We start from the raw sequence: 18,664 nt of genomic DNA, 5'->3' as shown, positions 1-18,664 counted from the left end.
ACGAAGGAGAATCCAATCAAATTGTCAATCACAATGGAAAAAAGGATTATTTCCTAATATAGACAACTCTATTCGTGGAAGCTACATTATTGCTAGGAAGATTTGATTGTATGGATGACTAGATCTTTTGGTGATTGTGTTGTTTATCTTCAACCTCTAAATAGGTCCTCTTAAAAATTATCCAATGGCTAGTTTGGATACCGAAAACTATATAAGAAGATCAATGCATATTGGAAAAATCACAAAAATAACTACGGATTAAGAAAGCTTTTACTCTTTGGTATATTTATACTATTGTTGAGTTGTTAAGCAAGAAGTTCATTTATTGTAATCTCATATGAGAAGTGTACGATTGCCATAATAGTGCTTGGGATTTAGTAGTATAATCTATCAATTTAGGGTAGAAGAAGCACAGGCTATGTTTTTAAAAGTCGAACCACTATTAAGATCAATGTGCACTACTTATATCTCTCTATTTGCTTTCTTATTTATTTGATTGAAGCATTGTATATGATACTATTAACTTGTTCTTGCATATATTAAATTGCATCCTGCATACATCAAACGTTTTTTTTTGGTCGGGGCATACATCAAACTTGATTATGATATTTTTGCAAACTCTATCAAGTTTTGATTATTAACTGATTAACTTCGGCCTAAATTCCCTAAAAAACCTCAACTTTAAGTCTAGTTCCAATTTCGCCCTGAACATTTTTTTTGCCTTTAAAAAAACTCCAAACTTTAGCTCTAGTCCCAAATTTGCCTCAAGCTTCTTTTTTTGTCTCAGAAAAAATCCCATAACTTAAGTCAAATCATAAATCTGTCGTTTATTTTGTCTATAAAAAATCACCAACTTTTAATCTATTCTCAAATGTACCCTTGTGGTCCAGTTCCTATTTTACATGGCATTTTCACGTCAATAACAAATCTACATTAGCAAGGTGACATGGAAAATTATCTTCAAAATAAAACTGTTTTAGGATATGAAAATTAGGGACGACTAACGACGGTTTTTGAACTGGGACTACAGTAAATTTTTATTTTAGATAAAAAAAAGTTTTGGGTAGATTTGAGACTGGACCTAAAATTATGGGTTTTTTTAGACAAAGAAAAGTTCGGGGTAGATTTGGACTTGACCTAAAGTTTGGATTTTTTTCTAGACTAATGATGTTGGGGCAGAATTGAAACTAGACATAAAATTTAGGGTTTGTTAAGGAATTAGGCTTATTAACTCCCCTCTAAGTTGCATGTTTTGCAACAACATATTAAAGAACCACTATTCAATGTGCATGGTTAGCATAGCAGTCTTGTCATCTTGTGCTTGCCTATTTTCCACGACCTTGCAAAGACACATCGTCAGTAAATTTCCAGCCAACTCGTTCTCTTAGGGCGCGAATGGTAACCATTCTGCTCCAGAAATCAAATTCTTGCTAGAAATTGATTTTCGGAATTCTTGCCAGAAATTGATTTTTGGAGGAGAAATATGTTTAATAAAACATGACTAATTCTGCTCCAGAAATTGATTTCTGGAATAGAAATCTATTTTTATTTTTTTATTTTTTTGGGCACCTCAAAAAAAATAAATTTCACTAAAAGTGAATGCCCAAATGTATTCTAAGCCATTTTGTGAAGTTTCGAAATTTTTGATTTTTTTATTTTTTTGGGCACCTCAAAAAAATTAAATTTCACTCAAAGTGGGTGCCCAAAGGTATTCTAAAGCCATTTTGTGAAGTTTTGAAATTTTTGATTTTTTGATTTTTTTTGGGTACCTCAAAAAAATTAAATTTCACTCGAAGTAGGTGCCCAAAGGTATTCTCAGCCATTTTGTGAAGTTTTGAAATTTTTGATTTTTGATTTTTTTTTGCACCTCAAAAAAATTAAATTTCACTCAAAGTGGGTGCCCAAAGGTATTCTAAGCCATTCTGTGAAATTTTGAAATTTTTGATGTTTTTATATTTTTTGAAAAAAATTCATCAAATTTCCTATTTTCCCGAAATCTGACTTTTTTTTATTTTCTGGAATTTTTCAATTTTTATGCATTTTCTGAAAAAAAAATTAGTGAGATCTCAAAATGTGTTGTAAAGGCTACGAAAAAGAGAGAAAATAGGGAGAATACATTCTAGAAGAGAGAAACTATATTCTCTACAAAAAGTAGCTTCTCTTTTTCTTGCCCAAGAATGCATTATGGAATCAAGAATGCATTCTGGAATCAATTATTTTTAACAAACGCATTTTTATTCCAGAATGCAAAAATTACTCCAGAATACATTCCGAAAATTTTTTAACAAACGCATTTCTGTTCCGGAATGCACTCTGGAGCAGAATTTCTACTCCAGAATTGATTCCATGCGCGCCCTTAGGCACCGCCACCTGGTTTTGGAGAGAGTTACAAAGCTATTGAGGTCTTGATGACGAATTCGCGAACCTCGGATCTTGGTATCTCGAATGGTGTCGACAATCACGGCTCAAATCGAATCCATGCTAAATGGTCACCCATCATCCTCACCTTTTTTTCTCCATCGAAGAAAAACCAAACCTAATGAGACTTCGTGCTCACCACTAATGGAGGGAGACTTATCGCAATCTGCATCTTGCCCCCCAATTGAAAATTTGGGAAGTTTCTCAGTCCCACTTGCATGTTTGCCTCGTATCATGGAGCTGACAACTATTTATTTTCCTGCTGGCAGCCAGATGGATTTAATTTGTGTGGATTCTATGGACCGTACTACGCAAATGTACCCACAAGGCACACCAAATTACTATTGCCAAACATTTAATGTCTATTGCAGATTGGGGGCAGATCTTGAAGAGATTCTTGTCACTTCAATTTATGGCATCTCATAGTACCCCACACGCTTGCCCATTATTATTGCTCTTGATTTAAATGCCCCCTTTCTTTCTTTCTTTCTTCCCCTCCTGAATAAATGCTATCGTTTTTATTGCAATGCTTGCAGGGTAAAAGAGGAAAGGAAGACCGATCTTGACTTAACTGATTCGTGGAGCTTATGGGATGTTTCGTGGGTCTCCATATAATCGGGATTCCGTAGATTATTGAAAAAGAGAAAGAGGAGTAAAGGAGCACAGGAGGAAAAGATCAATCGGTCAAATCTCTTGTGATAGATTAATAAAATCGTTTGACAACTCGCTCAAGTTGTCGTAATCCATTCCAATGATACCAAGTAGCTGAGATTGTCTTGGTCTGAAAAGTCTAATTTCGAGAAAACATTAAAACATGATAGTGTGTCAATGTTTTCATTTGTCAACAAAGCGAAATAGTATCAATCTAACACGGACAACCGAATAAAGAAGTGGGATGGAAAATGTTAACATGAATTCGACACGAGTCGAGAATTAGAGGATAGATTAGCTGGTCGAATTTTTTGCCCGATATAGTACAAAATAACATTATCATATATCATTTAATATGTTGTAAGTACTCGTAGCACGCAATGACCAAGCAGAGAACGAGAGGAAAGACCAATCGGAACGAATCTTTCGTAATAGTCAATCATATGAAAGTAACGATCCCTCGACTCATTTGAATACGTCGCAACACCGACTTGCATGATGCTTTGGACCCGGAACGACCAATGAGAATGAGGAAGAGCATACATTTAGAAACGTTTGGACCGAGATGAAAAAATAACGCCGAGCAACTTATTTAAAACCGTCGTAATGCATAATACTCGTTCGCGCGACGGTCAACTGAACGGTCAATCATGCGAAATAACCTTCTACCACTCATTCCATACCAACGGATATACAAGATGGATCAAGTTTGAACAAACGACTTTTCCCTATGAATTTCCAAAAAACTATCATAAAAATAGTTTTCCAAGCCGAATTCAACACGCATGTTTTTTCTATAATTTTGCCTTTTCTTCTCCCATTTCATTTTCCAAATAGTTTTTCAAAATTTGTTAGCGGTTATTAATGTTCTTGTAACTGGTGGTGGGACCAAGCTGCAGAAAAAATTTAAAAAACCGAAGGTTGTCATGTCGGTGGAAATTGCCAAAAGAAAATAAAAATTGAGCATCAGAAAAGGGAGGAAAATATGGAGGCGATTACCCGGCAAAAAAATATATAAAAAAACGAGAAATTAAAAATAATATTAAATCTCATGACTCCCCACTCTCAACGATTCCATTTCCGTGCTCCGTCTTCTCATTCTCCTTCTTCTTCTTGGTGTCTCTCTCTGCTCTGCAAAATCCAATCTTTTCAAAGCGTTCGAACTCGGAGCTCGCTTCCTGTTTCTGGGTTCGAATTGGAATCGAGGAAAGAGAGGGAATGAATGGAGATTGAGGGCTGACAGCAACAGGGACTTTTCCGCTTGTGTGGCTGTTCGCTTTGCGGGGAATCGTCGGTTCAGGTTGTCCCTAAAGCTCCTTCGCTTTTGTTTTTGACTCCGCGCTTTGTTCTTGGCCCTTTCTTGCTGTTTCCGCTTTTGGGTTGTCTTCAGTTTGCGGAAATGATGCTCGTCCGAAGTTACCTAGAGGAGCTTTGTGTTTCCTGTTGACTGGGCTTTGAGTTCGGTGGAGATTGGTGGAAAGAATCGGGGGGGAACTTGGTTGAGTACCGCGTCGGTTTGCAGTGAGGAACAAGTGAATTTAGGAATGTACTGGGCGTGGATGATTTGGGAGTCTTGAGAAATTTTTCATTACGTGCAAAAGAACTTGAAACAATGAGTTCAAGGCTTAACTTCTTCTGGAGCTCTTTGATGGTTGAGTTTAGATATGTGAATTGAACTTGATATAAGCACCTGCCTGTTAATTTTGTTTGAGGAGAATTTTGAGCGTGGAATGTGCATGGTTTAGTCACATTCGTTGTTGGGTTTAATTAAGGTTCTGAACTGGGAACAATGAACTTTTGACATTTGGTTTTAAGATATTGCGACTCTTTTTGTTTGACAATGATTGCTTGAGGAAATGAGGATTGTGTTTGAAGCTACTGATTGGAGCTTGTGCTTAGAATTCTGGTAAATGCTGGATCTTCGAGATTTGCTGTTGCTCTTTGTTGAAGTCTGTGACCGGGATGGGTTGTAAGTGCTCCAAGCTATTTGTTTGTTTCCGAGATTCAGAACAAGGTTCAGCAGCCCCCGAGGTCAAGGGCATTGGTGAGTGGATTATATTTCTACTTTGTTCATTTACTGGTTTGATCAATTATAGTAAGTGAGAATGTCGTCTGTGTGCAGAAGATGAGCAGAAAGGTGAACTTGATAATCTGCCTGCTTTTCAAGAATACACGTTCGATCAGCTCAGGAAGGCAACATCTTGGTTTGCTGTTGAAAACATTGTGTCTGAACATGGGGAAAAGGCACCAAATGTGGTCTACAAAGGAAAACTGGAAAATCAAGTGCGAATTGCTGTAAAGCGCTTTAACAGATCATCTTGGCCTGATGCCAGGCAGTTCACTGTACGTTGCGTTTCCGTTTAATAGATAAAATTACCATGATTCGGTCCTGAAGATATTTTGTTATGCCAATCACCCTGACTGGTGAAGTATCAATATAGCGCTGCCATAGGAAATTTTAATCGCTTTGGCTCTATGGGAGCCTGTGGCTGTGTCACGGTGACATCTATTTGAGTGACCTAAGTTAAAAAATTTACAAATGGAGCATTTTTCTGGCTACCTGTGACTGAGTTCTAATCTTATATTATAGGAAGAAGCAAGAGCTGTTGGGCAGCTCCGTAACCAAAGGTTGGCAAATTTAATTGGTTGCTGCTGTGAAGGTGATGAGAGGTTACTGGTTTCAGAATATATGCCGAATGACACATTACCAAAACATCTTTTTCATTGTAAGTTTGTGTCTCATGGCTACATTGATTCATTTTCCTTCATATACATATACCTTTGATTGAAAAAAGTTTGACTTGTTCTACTCGAGCAGTCTATCAGTACCTCTCATTTTGGGTATCTACTCTATTTATTGGTAATTGTTAATGTAGTTGTAAATGGTATTCACTTGATATTATTATCCTTTTAGCAACATATATATATATATATAAAATATGTGTGTGTGTGTGTGTGTGTGGGTGTGGGTGTCCCTTTGTTTGGGCGATTTCTACCTTGGCATCTATAAATGGAAATCTTACATTTTATTCGTTTTCTATGTGGATTTTTTCTTTAGAAAAATCATTTTCTTCAAACTTTTGTGCTTCCTTTCTCCTCATCACTCCTCAGTATTAGCCCAGTCATAGAACCGGATGTTATTCTCTTCTATTCTCTGGCCTGTTTATATGAGAGAACTGGATCCAGGCGAGACTGGTTTTGGGTACTGTCATTTTTTTAGTCCCTGTTACAGTATTATCCTATTAGCAACATTCTTCTTTCTTTCTGTGTCTGGTTTCACTGTTTCCTTTAACCTTATAAGAGACTTGGTACATAATGGAAGACTGAATTCGGAATATATTTTGACTCAGGGGATACACAGCCCATGAAATGGGCAATGCGGCTAAGGGTGGCTTTGTATCTTGCACAAGCTTTAGAATATTGTACTAGCAAAGGACATGATCTTTATCATGATCTGAATGCTTATAGAATCCTTTTTGATGAAGTAAGTATGACATTTCCCAGCTACAATCAAGTTAAGGGAATATAATCTTACAAAATGCCATTTCTCAGGAGGGAAACCCTAGACTTTCATCGTTTGGTCTTATGAAGAACAGCAAAAACGGAAAAAGCTACAGTACAAACTTGGCCTTTGCTCCTCCCGAGTATCTGAGGACAGGTAAGAAAAACACATGTAAATGTGTGACTGGCCCTTTCCGACTATGAAAGAAGGAGTTGCTTTTGTATTTGGACGTAAATGGTACGGATGTGTGTAAGCTTGTCTATTGAGTGCTATTCTTTTACTCTTTGAGAGTTTTAACAGCTGTTCAAGCTGTCAAGTAATGGATGCACTTGAGTATTCGGTAATATATTGGTGGTTTTGAGGTCACTCTTGAGGAGGAAAGGCTGATGAAACGGATGAGCTCTTTATGAATGTTTGTAGAGGACTTGTGATCATCATGTGTTCTTCTCTATATTTTTAGTCTGAAAAATAAATACAGAAATACTATGTTTGTTTGCCATCTTACTCTTCTTGATGGTTATCGCTAAAAAAGGATGTTGTTCACCATTAATGCATTGGAAATGCCTCTTGACACTGATCAGGTGGACCATGGATTTTCAATGGCTACTTATCGCATCCTTTTGTTCTGCAGGGCGAGTCGTTCCTGAAAGTGTGATGTTTAGCTTTGGTACTGTTTTGCTAGACCTTGTTAGTGGAAAAAAGATTCCTCCAAGCCGTGTAAGTTGCTTCCTGAAGAAGGCAATTCCGACTAAGCATATCTATTGCTTCTTGTTATTTCTTTTATTGTAAATTTGAATTTAGGAGTAGGTTATGTTGTAATTAATTCTTAAATCAAAAAAGGGCACAAAGAATACTCTCTAATTGTTTTTCTTTGATAAATGTCTACAGTTCTCAAAGCCAGAAATTGGTATCCTCAGCAAGTTATTACAAATTTTAGATACCTGCAGACGAGCTCTTTTTGAGTGGTGTTAGTTTTCCTTTTCTTTTTTGCCGAATAAGTGGTGGTAGTTTAAACTTGCTGATACTCTGCATGGTTTGAAGTTGGTTTCAGTGCCATGAGATAAAAACATCTTAATTTTGCTTGAAAGAAAGGAGCAGTGAGTCAGAGCACAATGTAATTTACATGGCAGGTCTCCTCAAAGTTCAGTCACATGCTAACGATTGCACATAGTGTACCGTAAATCATGTCAACCTGGTGTCAGAGTCTGTTCAGTAATTTGGTCATTGTTATCTCACAGTGACGGCTTAAGCGGCTATGTTCTGACATCACATTAAACCAAAAATCTTTAGTTCCGACCTTTTTTTAGCCAATATTATGCTGTCCGAATCAAAATTACAGTGATTGTATAAATTCCAACTCTAAAATTTGCTTAATTTGTAATCAGGCGCTTGATCTAATACGAGACAAGAACGTTCAGATGCTCACAGATTCATGCCTGGAAGGTCAATTTTCAGAAGATGATCGCACAGCTTTATTGCGGTTAGCTTCACGTTGTTTGCAATATGAGCCCCGAGAGCGGCCAAATCCAAAGTCCTTAGTTGCTGTTCTGGCTCCTCTTCAAAAGGATATTGAGGTTGGTAATTTTAGTTTCCCCAATATCTTCAAAATGTTACTATCGTGCGCAGTCCAAAGCAGAAGAAATGGTAGTTCAGAGCTATCTGGAGAATTTCCATGTAAAGAGATCAGCAGCTAAATAACTGGAATATTAATTAGTATAAGCATGAAGGAAATGTGAATGCTGTACATCTGTACATCCTTAAAGGTCGCATTTTTCAGTTGCATGTCTGTTTATTAGAAACATTAAACTTCGAAGATCATAAAATCAATTGGGAGTGTGTGTATAGGATGATTTTCTTACTTTTTCTTTGATAGATATGTGCAAGTGCACGTGCACATGTATGTTTGCGTGTGTGTCTGTTTTTGTGTTTTATTTCTTTGGGCTGGGGAGAAGGTAATAATCTCTCGGAATCAACAATATGTAAGTACACCTTATCCTGTCATCCCTTCTGATCTTTATGAGCCTTTATTTTGGTACACAATGATACACTACACTGACTTGCAAGTGCAGCATGTTCTCCCCCTTCTTTTGCTGGATTGACCGTTAATTAGTCACTCTGCACTGCAGGTTCCTTCTCATGTATTGATGGGCATCCACCATGGTGATTCATCCCTAACCCTATCACCTCTTGGTGAGGCATGTTCCAGAAAGGACTTGACTGCTATACATGAGGTCTTAGAAAAACTTGGGTATAAAGATGATGAGGGAGCAGCTACTGAGGTTAGTTTCTGATTAGATATTGGACAACTGATCTGTTACTGCATCCTCTGGGTACTGTAGGACCTTATATAAAGTTAACCTAGAGAGGATTTTCAAGATGTGTTAACCTGTGGTTCTCATTCCATACCTCTCATGAGATAAGATATCACACTGGTTTTGTTTAGAAATGCTACTGTTCTGTTAGTATATGATGTCAAAATAAATTAGCGAGGGTAAATTGCATCTTAGACGGCAATATGTTGCTGGAAAATGACCTCTCTTTGCTGTTACTTGACCAAGAAATGAACCTATCAATGCTATTGGTTTTCTATTTATTTTTACTCTGTATAACGACCCATAATGCAGACTATAATTTCGTCTGGTGAGATAGGCTTCATATCAAATATCATTTACATGTCCAGTGCCTGTCCCATTTTTTATAATTGCTGGACTCTCCATTTTGTCCTGCCGCACCATGACTGGAGTTTAACCCCAATTATTGTAATATGCAGCTTTCATTCCAGATGTGGACCAACCAGGTGCAGGACACACTGAACTCAAAGAAGAAGGGTGATGCTGCTTTCCGGCATAAAGATTTTAGAGCTGCAATTGACTGCTATACTCAGGTAATTGTGATCTTCTTTTTTGATTTATAAGGTATCAAATGACTATTAATGACTAATATTTAAAGAAGTCACCCTTTTGGAGAAATTAGGGTTAAAATGTTTTGGCTGGATAGGAGAATGTGCTTGTGGTTGTATTTCTTAATTTTTGTTAACATTTACCGGTTTCTTTTTACAAATTGAGATACTAGTTCTGTGACAGGCATCCATCAATGTTGCTAGTGGATACTTTTTCCTTGAATTGTGGATATTATTGTGTATGATTGCCCTTTAGTTTTTATTAACCACATAAATGTAAGCTACGGCCAACATAGCATGAACGGCATATGATGATTCTCCTTGCTATCCAGTAGGTTTAAAGTTGGTGTGACGTTCAGTGAATATGAAAGCACATTCATCACCAATCTCTGTTTCTTTCAATTTTCAGTTCATTGAAGTCGGAACGATGGTGTCCCCAACTGTTTATGCACGGCGCAGTCTGTCTCATCTCATGAACAACATGCCACAAGAAGCATTTGATGACGCGGTGCAAGCTCAGGTGATATCTCCGGTCTGGCACATTGCATCCTATCTGCAGGCTGTAGCTCTTTTTATGATGGGGAGAGACAATGAGGCACAGGTGGCACTTGAAGAAGGTTCTGTCCTTGAAAGCAAAAGGAGTGCTGGCACATGACCTGGAAACTGCAAATCGAACTTTAATTCCAAACGGCATAGAAATAGTCCCTGTAAAGAAAGAAAAGCATCAAACACAATGGACCTACTGGCTGCTCACTTGAGTAAACAGATACTAATTAAACACAGAAAACACCATTGAGTTGAACTGCACATATACTCCAGAGCCCGTGTATATGGCCGGTTGATACTTGCCATCTTGAAGCATTCTTTTCTCACATTCCCAGTTAGGATGATCCGTTCCATGTGCCGAGGCAAAGCAAGCATTCTATGAGAGGTGTGCCCTGGTACAATGTACTTATGTGTAAGTAGTGAATGTCCCGAACCAAGGCATTTGTCGGTAGTGTGTTGGGTGGTTGTCATTTTATACAGAGACTTCTTCATAGTTAAAAGGGTGAATTGCTATAGTTTTGAGAGAGAAATAGTTGTAGTGCTTGTAACTTATGTACAGCACAATGGTTCATTTGTTCATGCGGAATTAACTGACTGTTTCTCTATGCAGCGTTCTTTAATTCTCTCTTTCAATAAAGTTGTCTGTTGCTTTATGCTGCTGTATCTCTACGTTCCGTAGCGCTTTCTCACCGACCCGTCCCGAATCCCGTGACAGGGATTGAGAAACAAAATATCGACATGAGCATGAGAGGTTGGTGTCACCTGGGCGTTGTGTACATATCTGGTAACATGATGTCAATTTATCATATCTGTTGCTTGAACTTCGGATGCGTGACCAACAAGAAATCGATAGTCTTCCTGTTCATGCGAAAGAGGGTCTCCTGCTAAATTTTAATCATCTACTGCAGATTATTATTTGCTTCTAATGTAGTTTTCGACATCTTCCCGGCCTCCGAATCTGTGTATGCTGGAGAATATGTCCTGTCTATCGGAGCTATGATGAACAAGGATAAGATTCTTCAATGTGAAAGATGAGGTTTTTCAAAATAATGGTCAATGAGATCTACTATCTTTCGAAAAAATGCGAATCGTTAAAGGGATGCATATCCCTATCCTCATGAAGATTGTGATTTAGTAAAAAAAAAAAAAATTGTTAAATCAACTCGAAATCACTCCAAGCTTAAGTTTAGATCGACTCGAAAGCATGTTTTATGCATCCTCCAAAACCCCTCTAATCATCTAAATTGTTACGCATTAAGAAAAATTGCCAAAAATTTATTTAAAACTTACTGTAATTATGCCAATTCAGTCGTAAATCTTTTTTTAGCTAATTGAGTCCTAACCTTTTGCGTTTGTGCTATTTCAATCCATTCGGTCAATTATGATAGGAAATCGTCAACATGGACGCTAGCCGTTCTATGTGACGCATCAGATGCTGGCGTAGATATTTTTAAATAATATTTTACTAAAATTTGAATTAATATTTTTTATTTATTTCCCTTTTCGTTTTTTCTTTTCTCTCTTTCTTTTTGTCTTTTCCTTCCCTTTTTCCTCCGGCCGGTCGCCGAACCTCGACCACCAGCCAAAGGTGAGGGCTCACCTTCTCTCACTAGCCACTGGTGAGGACCTTGCCAGCCTGGTAACGGCTAGCCTGGCAATGGTGAGCCTTGCCAGGGACGAGTGAGGCTTGGCCCCGCCAATGACCGGTAAGATCGAGCTCGCTAGCTAGAGGAAGAAGGGAAGGAAAAAAAAAAGAGAGAAAGAAAAGAAAAGAAAAAAAAGGAAAAATTAAAAAAATTTAAAATTTACATGTCAACATCGGTCACGCCACTTAGGACCGCTAACATTTATGTTAGCGATTTTCGATCAAAATTAATCGGATTGATTGAATTGGCACAAAATCGACTCATTCCTCCTCATTATAAACTCCTTTTGGGACTTGCTCTCCATTTTGGAGCATAGATGTCCACAAGCATGACTGCCAATATTTGTTGTTCAACAAATTAAAAATTCAAAAATCATATTGCATATCGGATTAAAATTTAGAAACTATATTGAACAAATTAAAAGTTGAAGGTTCACTTTACATATAAATTCAAAATTTAGAGATTGTTGGCATCATTCTCGCAAAGGAAAAGTTAAAACAAGATCTTTAAAAAATGACAAAAATCATTATAATTTTCGAATTCAATTTGTTCGAACGTTATATATAAATTCAAAATTCAGAGATTGTTGCTGCAATTTTCGCAAAGGAAAAATCAAAATCAAGATCCGAACTTTAGCACGGCGGACTCGAAACCGACGCCGTTAGAAACACTCTGTCCTCAAACAACTCTCTCTCTCTTTGACTCTGACAGACTCGAACCTCCGCTCGACTTAGAAAGATCGAAACTTTAATCGCTACCCCCATCTGCGCAAATCCGTTCGGCGTGCGACGGGGATGGGGAATCGGAGGTTCGCGCAGTTCGCGACGAGCGACGAGGAGGAGGACGAGGAGCCGCACCCCCGGAAGCGGGTCACCCGCTCCTCGAAGAATCCCGTGGAGAGCGAGGCGGAGTCCAGGGGCAAGCGCCGGAAGCTGGTGAAGCTCGGGGACGGGGACGGGGACGAGGGCGGGGACGGGGCTGATCGGGAGGGCGGGCGGGAGGAGGAGAAGGGCGCGAAGAACGGGGGGAAGAGGAAGAAGAAGAAGGAAGAGGAGGAGGAGCAGGAGGAGGTGGAGGTGGAGGAGCCGGAAGAGGAGGAGGACGCCGACGAGGACGCGAAGCCAATCGGGGAGCCGGTTAGGTTTTCCAGCAAGGGGAGGGGGCGGAGGAGCCATTACGTGGCGTTCGAATTCGATGGAAATCAATACGAGCTCGTGAGTGTTTGCTTCTCTTTCCCGGGTCGAGGTTTCCTTTATCGGTTGTTCGCTCTCTGGTAACTGTAAAATCGAATCGAGTGTCATTTGCGTGCGTTTTGCAAATGGGAAGCTCGTCAATTCGCTGTTTTGATGAGGTGCGTTGAAGGGAGGCTTGGAATTGGTTTCTCTACATGAGATTTTTTAGGGTTTTCACCTCGGCGATTCTGCATTGGATGGGGTCATTCATTCTCTCTCTCTCTCTCGGGTTCTTCACGGTTTTTGTGTTGTTGGTCTATTGAGAATTGGCGTTTCAGGACATCAAATTTTTACCTTCCTTCTTTTATTGAAAAAAGATAGCTTTCAATACGGTTTCTTGATGTCTTCTTAATCGGCACATTGCGTTCCTTTGGTCAGGATGATCTCACTTGGGCTGTGTAATTCACTGAAAGATGTACGTCTTGCTTTCATTAATCTAGTAAAATATTGTTGACATTCGTTTACCTGTTTGTTCAGTCTTGTTTGACGTTGTAATGTCGACAATTGCATGTGCACGGCTTTCCCCGAGAAAATGTTCCCGATGAATTGGCAATTGAATTCCATCTCCTTTTCCGTAGGATCTAATCCAGGATAAATGCTTGGACAACTTAATGTTATGATCCTCTTTGAAAAAATCTTGGCCTCTTCCCTTTAAGCAAAGTTGGAAGTCTTTACTTTCCTTCTTCTTCAAACTTTTGTGTAACCTTTCTTCTTATTGTATTGGTGGTTATCATTCAGGAGGATCCTGTACTTCTAGTCCCCGCCGAAAAAGATCAAAAACCATACGTGGCTATTATCAAGGTAACTATTTGGTGCTCTCCATTTATGTTCAGTGCCTCCTGATCTCACTGTTTGGGGTCAGAAAACTCGTTCCGAGTTATGTGAAAAGTATTGGTGATCATGTTAATTTAATTTAAATTTTCATCGCTTTCCTTCTGAATGGTTTTCATTGTGAGTTAGCATTGGAAGTTCTGAGGAACAATACGCTGTTGAACAAAAATATAGAATCTTGAACAATGTCAAACATATCGCTCTTCTGTGTATCAGATGTAATGAGGACTCATGATGCTTTGGATGTTATGTGTGTATCAAGGACTTCTATAGCTACTGAATTAGCTTCAGCCTGCAGGTTTTTGTGGTTTTTGAAGAAGCAGATAAATGGTAGTATAGAGCAGATTAGTTGGGGATTGGGTTTTGACTTCCCTATGAGTTCAATCAGAAGAGTGGATGTCAGGCTTTAGGTCGTCCTTATGACTAGAGGCTTGTTCAAGAGCTTCATCCGGCAGGGATTGCCATATCATGAGCCATAGTGTGAGTTTTTATGTTGTGCTCGGCTCATAGGTTGAGTTCAAGTTTCTCCCACTTTTAACCATAGTGAATCAAATTAGAGGGTGGTACATATTTCTCCGTCTCCTTTATATATCCGTTAGCTCCCTCCGTAGGGGCTTTTGTTATGTGAGCATAAGTCTTCTTCTTAGGTAAATATTTCTGCATTATGGTGGTTGATTTTTTTTCTTGGAATTTTTCCTTCTCTTTTTATTATCTTGTGAAAACTTTGTTTTCATTGATAACTGTCCTAGAAAAGTTTGTACCCTTGGTTGCTATTATGTTTTGTCAATCAGTGTTCAATTAGGTACTCATCATATGATTATACAGGATATTGCACAAACCACAAAAGGAAGCATAATGGTTACTGGGCAATGGTTCTACCGCCCTGAAGAGGCAGAGAAAAAGGGAGGTGGGAGTTGGCAGTCACGTGATACTAGAGAGCTCTTTTATAGTTTCCATCGAGATGAGGTTCCCGCAGAATCTGTGATGCACAAGTGTGTGGTACACTTTGTTCCAATTCACAAGCAACTCCCTCATCGAAAGCAAAATCCTGGTTTCATAGTGCAAAAGGTTTATGACACTGTTGAAAAGAAGTTATGGAAGTTGACTGACAAGGATTATGAAGACAACAAACAACACGAGATAGATCTTCTCGTTCAAAAAACCTTACAGCGCTTGGGAGATCTCCCAGATATCGATACAGAGGATGCTCATGCTGATCAGGAAGATCAGTTGAAGAGAAAAAGGAGCTTCCGAAGAAGGAATGTGTCACCTTTAGATGTATCCAGAGAGGAAGATTCAACAGCCAAATCAGATCAACAGTTTAAAGCTGAAACACCAGGAAGTTGTACAAGTAACGCCTCTGAATACTATGCCATTTTAGTCAAGTTTAACGAACTTACAGGATCGGGTGCTCGTGATAAATGGTTAGAGAGGCTTCTTCAGGCAGTGCAGTATGTTTGCACTTCTGACGGAACTAATGATGAAGATGGAACTAAATGTTCAGAAGGAGTCAATGGATCTCAAGAACAGAAAGTGCAGGCATGGATGACATTTTTTTAGTTACTTTTAGTTTCACTTTGGAGGTAGATGATGATAGAGATGTTAAACTTGTGATGTTATTTTTATTTGCTTGTAGGGTGAGCATCCTTTAATTTGGCCAGATGCTGCGGTGTCAGCAGTAACTGCCCTTGAGAAGGCTTCACATCAAACCTTATCGTTAGATTTTCAGAAATATAATCAGAAGTTGAGGCAGTTATTGTTTAATCTGAAGGTAAGAAATTGTTTGGCCTGTTATGGAAGAATCACTAGCATTCTAGCCAAAATCTGAGCACACATCCATGCTGGAAAAGCTCGGTGGTTTGTCTGTGCCTTTTGCTGTATACGCTTTCCTGAGAAAGGTATAAATGTTGTTTCTATACCCTTTTTTATTTTTTCTTGCAGAGCACTGCGCTTCTAGCCCGCCGTTTGTTAAATGGAGAATTGGAACCTTCCAAGATACTGAACATGTCGCCCAGTGAGTTGAAGGTATTCTATCTATTGTTTGATTCAGGTGCTTATACTATCAAACTGGATGGGTAGCATTATATATGTCAATTTCTCAATTATTGGTTGCATCTAGATTGGCAAACTCCGGTTACTTTGTTTTTGGAGAATATTATGGTACATTTTTGTTCCTATCTGACAACCTTCATGTGGTGATTTGTTGCTTTTAACTCTTCAAATGCAAAAAGTGAGGGCAATTATATGAAATTTTAGTTTTCAGGAAGTGATTTTTGCACAAATGCAGCTCTAATAAAAAGTGACAAGAATTTTTCTCCCTTGCTTTGACCGATGAAATGATTTCAGGAGCTGATATGGAGAGAAATTATCTTGGAATAATTTGATTTGTTATTTGGATCCTGTGTGCATTAGTCAGTAAACCACAAGCAGAGTAATGCGAGAGGGTACCCGTTTAACCGTGTCTGTTTCACTTGCTCATATTTCTCTTCTACCAAACTTGTTCTTAACTTCATAATGTTTTGCTTTATTACTAATTTAGATGAGGTCCGCTTGATATCACGTGCTTGCTATGTTTTAGAACTAGGAATATAGCGAGATGTTGTTATGGAGTAAGTTTGCTTCTGGTGCTTATCCAACTCGCTGCGTTAAAAGTTGTTAGTTGTGGTTACCAATTTAAGAGACGCTTGGGGTGGTTTAGGAAATAAACTTTTTTTCTTGGCTGTACATGTAACTTTGGCTTTTCGAAAAGCATTGGCTTTATTAAATTTACTGTTGGCATTTTACAAAGTTTTGAATTGTTTCTATTATGTTATGATTCTTATTTCATGAACTAATTACCTTCGTCATTGTCACAGCTACTTTACTGTAGAGAGTGATATTGTTAGTGGTTGCTGTGTGAATTAATTAGTATGTTTGTATCTATTATTGGATGGTGTAGTCAAACTCTTACTTTTTGATTACCATAATTTTATGCTCTTTCAAACTAGAGAAGTGGACTGCTCATTTTCCCCCTTAATAATCACAGGAGGGCTTGACTGCAGAGGAGACAGCAAGAAAGGAGCCAGAGGAGTCAGAGTGCATGCAGGTCACTTTTCCATCGTCCTCAAAACTGGTTACTGAAGATTCAATTCTGTTATATTTTATCTCTGTGCGATCATTGTCGCTTATTGCTACGTTATTTTGCCTGGTAAGCAGATGACAGATGCCCGTTGTTCTAGATGCAGCGAGTTTAAAGTCGGTGTGAGAGACATCATCCAGGCTGGACATGGAGATCGTTATCAGGTATTTTTCTCTTTCTGATCAATTATTATAGGTTTCGTTGGATCAATGAATCATTCTGAGTGGATAAGTTTTTATAATAGATTTCAGCATGAACAATTCAGTATTACAGTTCAATTTATACGATGGAGGGCTATTTCTTCAGTTATGAGCCAGATCTCTTATGGTTGTCATGGATTTACTCTGTGATACCTGGTCAGTGTTGTTTTGATGGAAGCTAAATGTTCTGTCTTATCCTGGTCGTATCAACTGAAAGTGTATGGCAGCCGCCAAACAACTATGATATGTGCACCAGCTGTTGTTGTATTCACCAAGACAGATCCTGTTTGGTCTTAATGGGGAATAAATATCTGCTTGTGTTTTATAATGGGCCAAAGAACACAAGAAAACAGGTTGTCAACATTATGGGTATTTAAATTCCTCATTTTAAAGGCTAAAAAATTCTGTTATCAACAGTACCTTGCTCTTTCTTAACTGATGTTGCTGTTGATATTTTCCTTCCCATACCTTGTCTCCTAGAGGTTCTGATATACAGCCTGATTGTCATTTTAGTCAGATTGCCTGCTTTGGAGCTAGTGCCAGATATTAACTGGAGAGACTCATTCACTGCTCCATTTTGATTGAACCATCTTGTATTCCAAGTTGGAAGGGGATAGGCTGCTGCATGTAGCATAAGAATTTCTTTGCGATCTTTCTCTCACCTCTCTTTTGGTTTTTCTCTGCACTTTCATTTAATTTAATCCTTAACCAAATGCACCTACCAAAAATGACATAATATCTTGATGGCTTTGCTTGCTGTCAATTGACAATTCTGTAATTATGATATGTTGCCTTATTTATTAAAACTTGATGCTGAGACACTAGAAATTTTGGTTTCAGCTGGAGTGCATTGCTTGTGGACATTCCTGGTATGCATCTAGAGACGCAGTGTCAATGCTGACAATAGATGGGCCAAGCTCCACCAGAAGTGTGGGTACCGCACCATGGGCCACTACCAAGTTCGAAAGCGTGGAGAAACAGCTGGCTAGTCCCCGAGAATCTACCAAGCCACCGGATGACGCTTTTAAGAAAAGCACTGAAGCAAAAATCCCAGTTTTGGAAAGGCAGAAATCGGTGAGCAAGCCCAAGTTAGACGAGAACTCTGAAATCACAAAGTGAGCTAAGTAGGCACATCCCGCACCTTCATAGCATTCGTTAGCTTGGCAGTGGTCAGCAAAGGGAATTAGGATCATGACGTTGTACAGTTGTCATGGATAGTCGTGCTGTTGCTGTGTTCATACATAGGTGCATATCCTCCCAATATGTAGTCATGAGATCGTATCAACACTGGCTTAGGTAGAAATGACCGATTTTCTTTATAGATATGCATGCAATTTCTCACCCAATCTTTTCAAGACAAGCGAGTGAATGGAGGGTTGGTTTGCAATATGGTTGTTGTGGCGTGCTGAGTAGGGCACTGGCTGCAATATAACCAGCAATATGGTTGTTCATATGGTGCAAAAGTGATTTTGCCCCCACCTACTGCTCAGTGCGGCGGATGGCTAATTCCATCGTTCCATCGAGCTAGGGACAACCTTTTAGTTGAGCTCGATTTCAATATAAAGCGTCTCCGAGTTATTTTGCCCCCACCTACTGCTCAGTGCGGCGGATAGCTAATTCC

General features: G+C 38.9%; 2 protein-coding genes across 5 annotated transcripts; both read left to right on the top strand.

The window, feature by feature from the left end:
• Window positions 1-4,136: 4,136 nt before the first annotated feature.
• Window positions 4,137-10,669, top strand: LOC115690298 (serine/threonine-protein kinase BSK7-like). 4 transcript variants are annotated; one of them, XM_056318010.1, is made up of 11 exons: window positions 4,137-4,369; window positions 5,020-5,113; window positions 5,192-5,412; window positions 5,660-5,795; window positions 6,420-6,553; window positions 6,622-6,727; window positions 7,203-7,288; window positions 7,957-8,145; window positions 8,698-8,850; window positions 9,342-9,455; window positions 9,880-10,669. In XM_056318010.1, exons 2-11 carry the CDS (start codon window positions 5,032-5,034, stop codon window positions 10,123-10,125), a joined length of 1,467 nt encoding a protein of 488 aa, XP_056173985.1. In that variant the 5' UTR covers window positions 4,137-4,369; window positions 5,020-5,031; the 3' UTR covers window positions 10,126-10,669. The 4 variants fall into 4 exon arrangements, with proteins under 4 accessions (XP_056173985.1, XP_056173984.1, XP_030472477.1 ...); XM_056318009.1 differs by having other exon boundaries at window positions 4,996-5,113; XM_030616617.2 differs by having other exon boundaries at window positions 4,969-5,113.
• Window positions 10,670-12,352: 1,683 nt separating this feature from the next.
• Window positions 12,353-18,389, top strand: LOC115690297 (uncharacterized). The gene is made up of 8 exons (XM_030616614.2): window positions 12,353-12,876; window positions 13,633-13,695; window positions 14,551-15,264; window positions 15,362-15,496; window positions 15,667-15,750; window positions 16,751-16,810; window positions 16,921-17,007; window positions 17,884-18,389. Exons 1-8 carry the CDS (start codon window positions 12,457-12,459, stop codon window positions 18,160-18,162), a joined length of 1,842 nt encoding a protein of 613 aa, XP_030472474.1. The 5' UTR covers window positions 12,353-12,456; the 3' UTR covers window positions 18,163-18,389.
• The last annotated feature ends 275 nt before the right edge of the window (window positions 18,390-18,664 follow it).

The sequence above is a fragment of the Syzygium oleosum genome, unplaced genomic scaffold (genome assembly GCF_021117445.2).
Source record: "Syzygium oleosum isolate NSW1041296 unplaced genomic scaffold, Sole_v2.1 Sole_v2.14, whole genome shotgun sequence".
Taxonomy (NCBI): Eukaryota; Viridiplantae; Streptophyta; class Magnoliopsida; order Myrtales; family Myrtaceae; genus Syzygium; species Syzygium oleosum.
The sequence above is the reverse complement of the archived record's forward strand: the minus strand, read 5'-3'. Positions and strand labels throughout refer to the sequence as shown.

Coding starts and splice junctions, on each gene's coding strand:
- LOC115690297 (XM_030616614.2), top strand. CDS start 12,457: ATGGGGAATCGGAGGTTCGCGCAGTTCGCGACGAGCGACGAGGAGGAG. Junction 16,811..16,920: donor AGGAGTCAGAGTGCATGCAG/GTCACTTTTCCA, acceptor CCTGGTAAGCAG/ATGACAGATGCCCGTTGTTC. Junction 17,008..17,883: donor GACATGGAGATCGTTATCAG/GTATTTTTCTCT, acceptor TTTTGGTTTCAG/CTGGAGTGCATTGCTTGTGG.
- LOC115690298 (XM_056318010.1), top strand. CDS start 5,032: ATGGGTTGTAAGTGCTCCAAGCTATTTGTTTGTTTCCGAGATTCAGAA. Junction 6,728..7,202: donor TCCCGAGTATCTGAGGACAG/GTAAGAAAAACA, acceptor TTTGTTCTGCAG/GGCGAGTCGTTCCTGAAAGT. Junction 7,289..7,956: donor AAAAGATTCCTCCAAGCCGT/GTAAGTTGCTTC, acceptor ATTTGTAATCAG/GCGCTTGATCTAATACGAGA.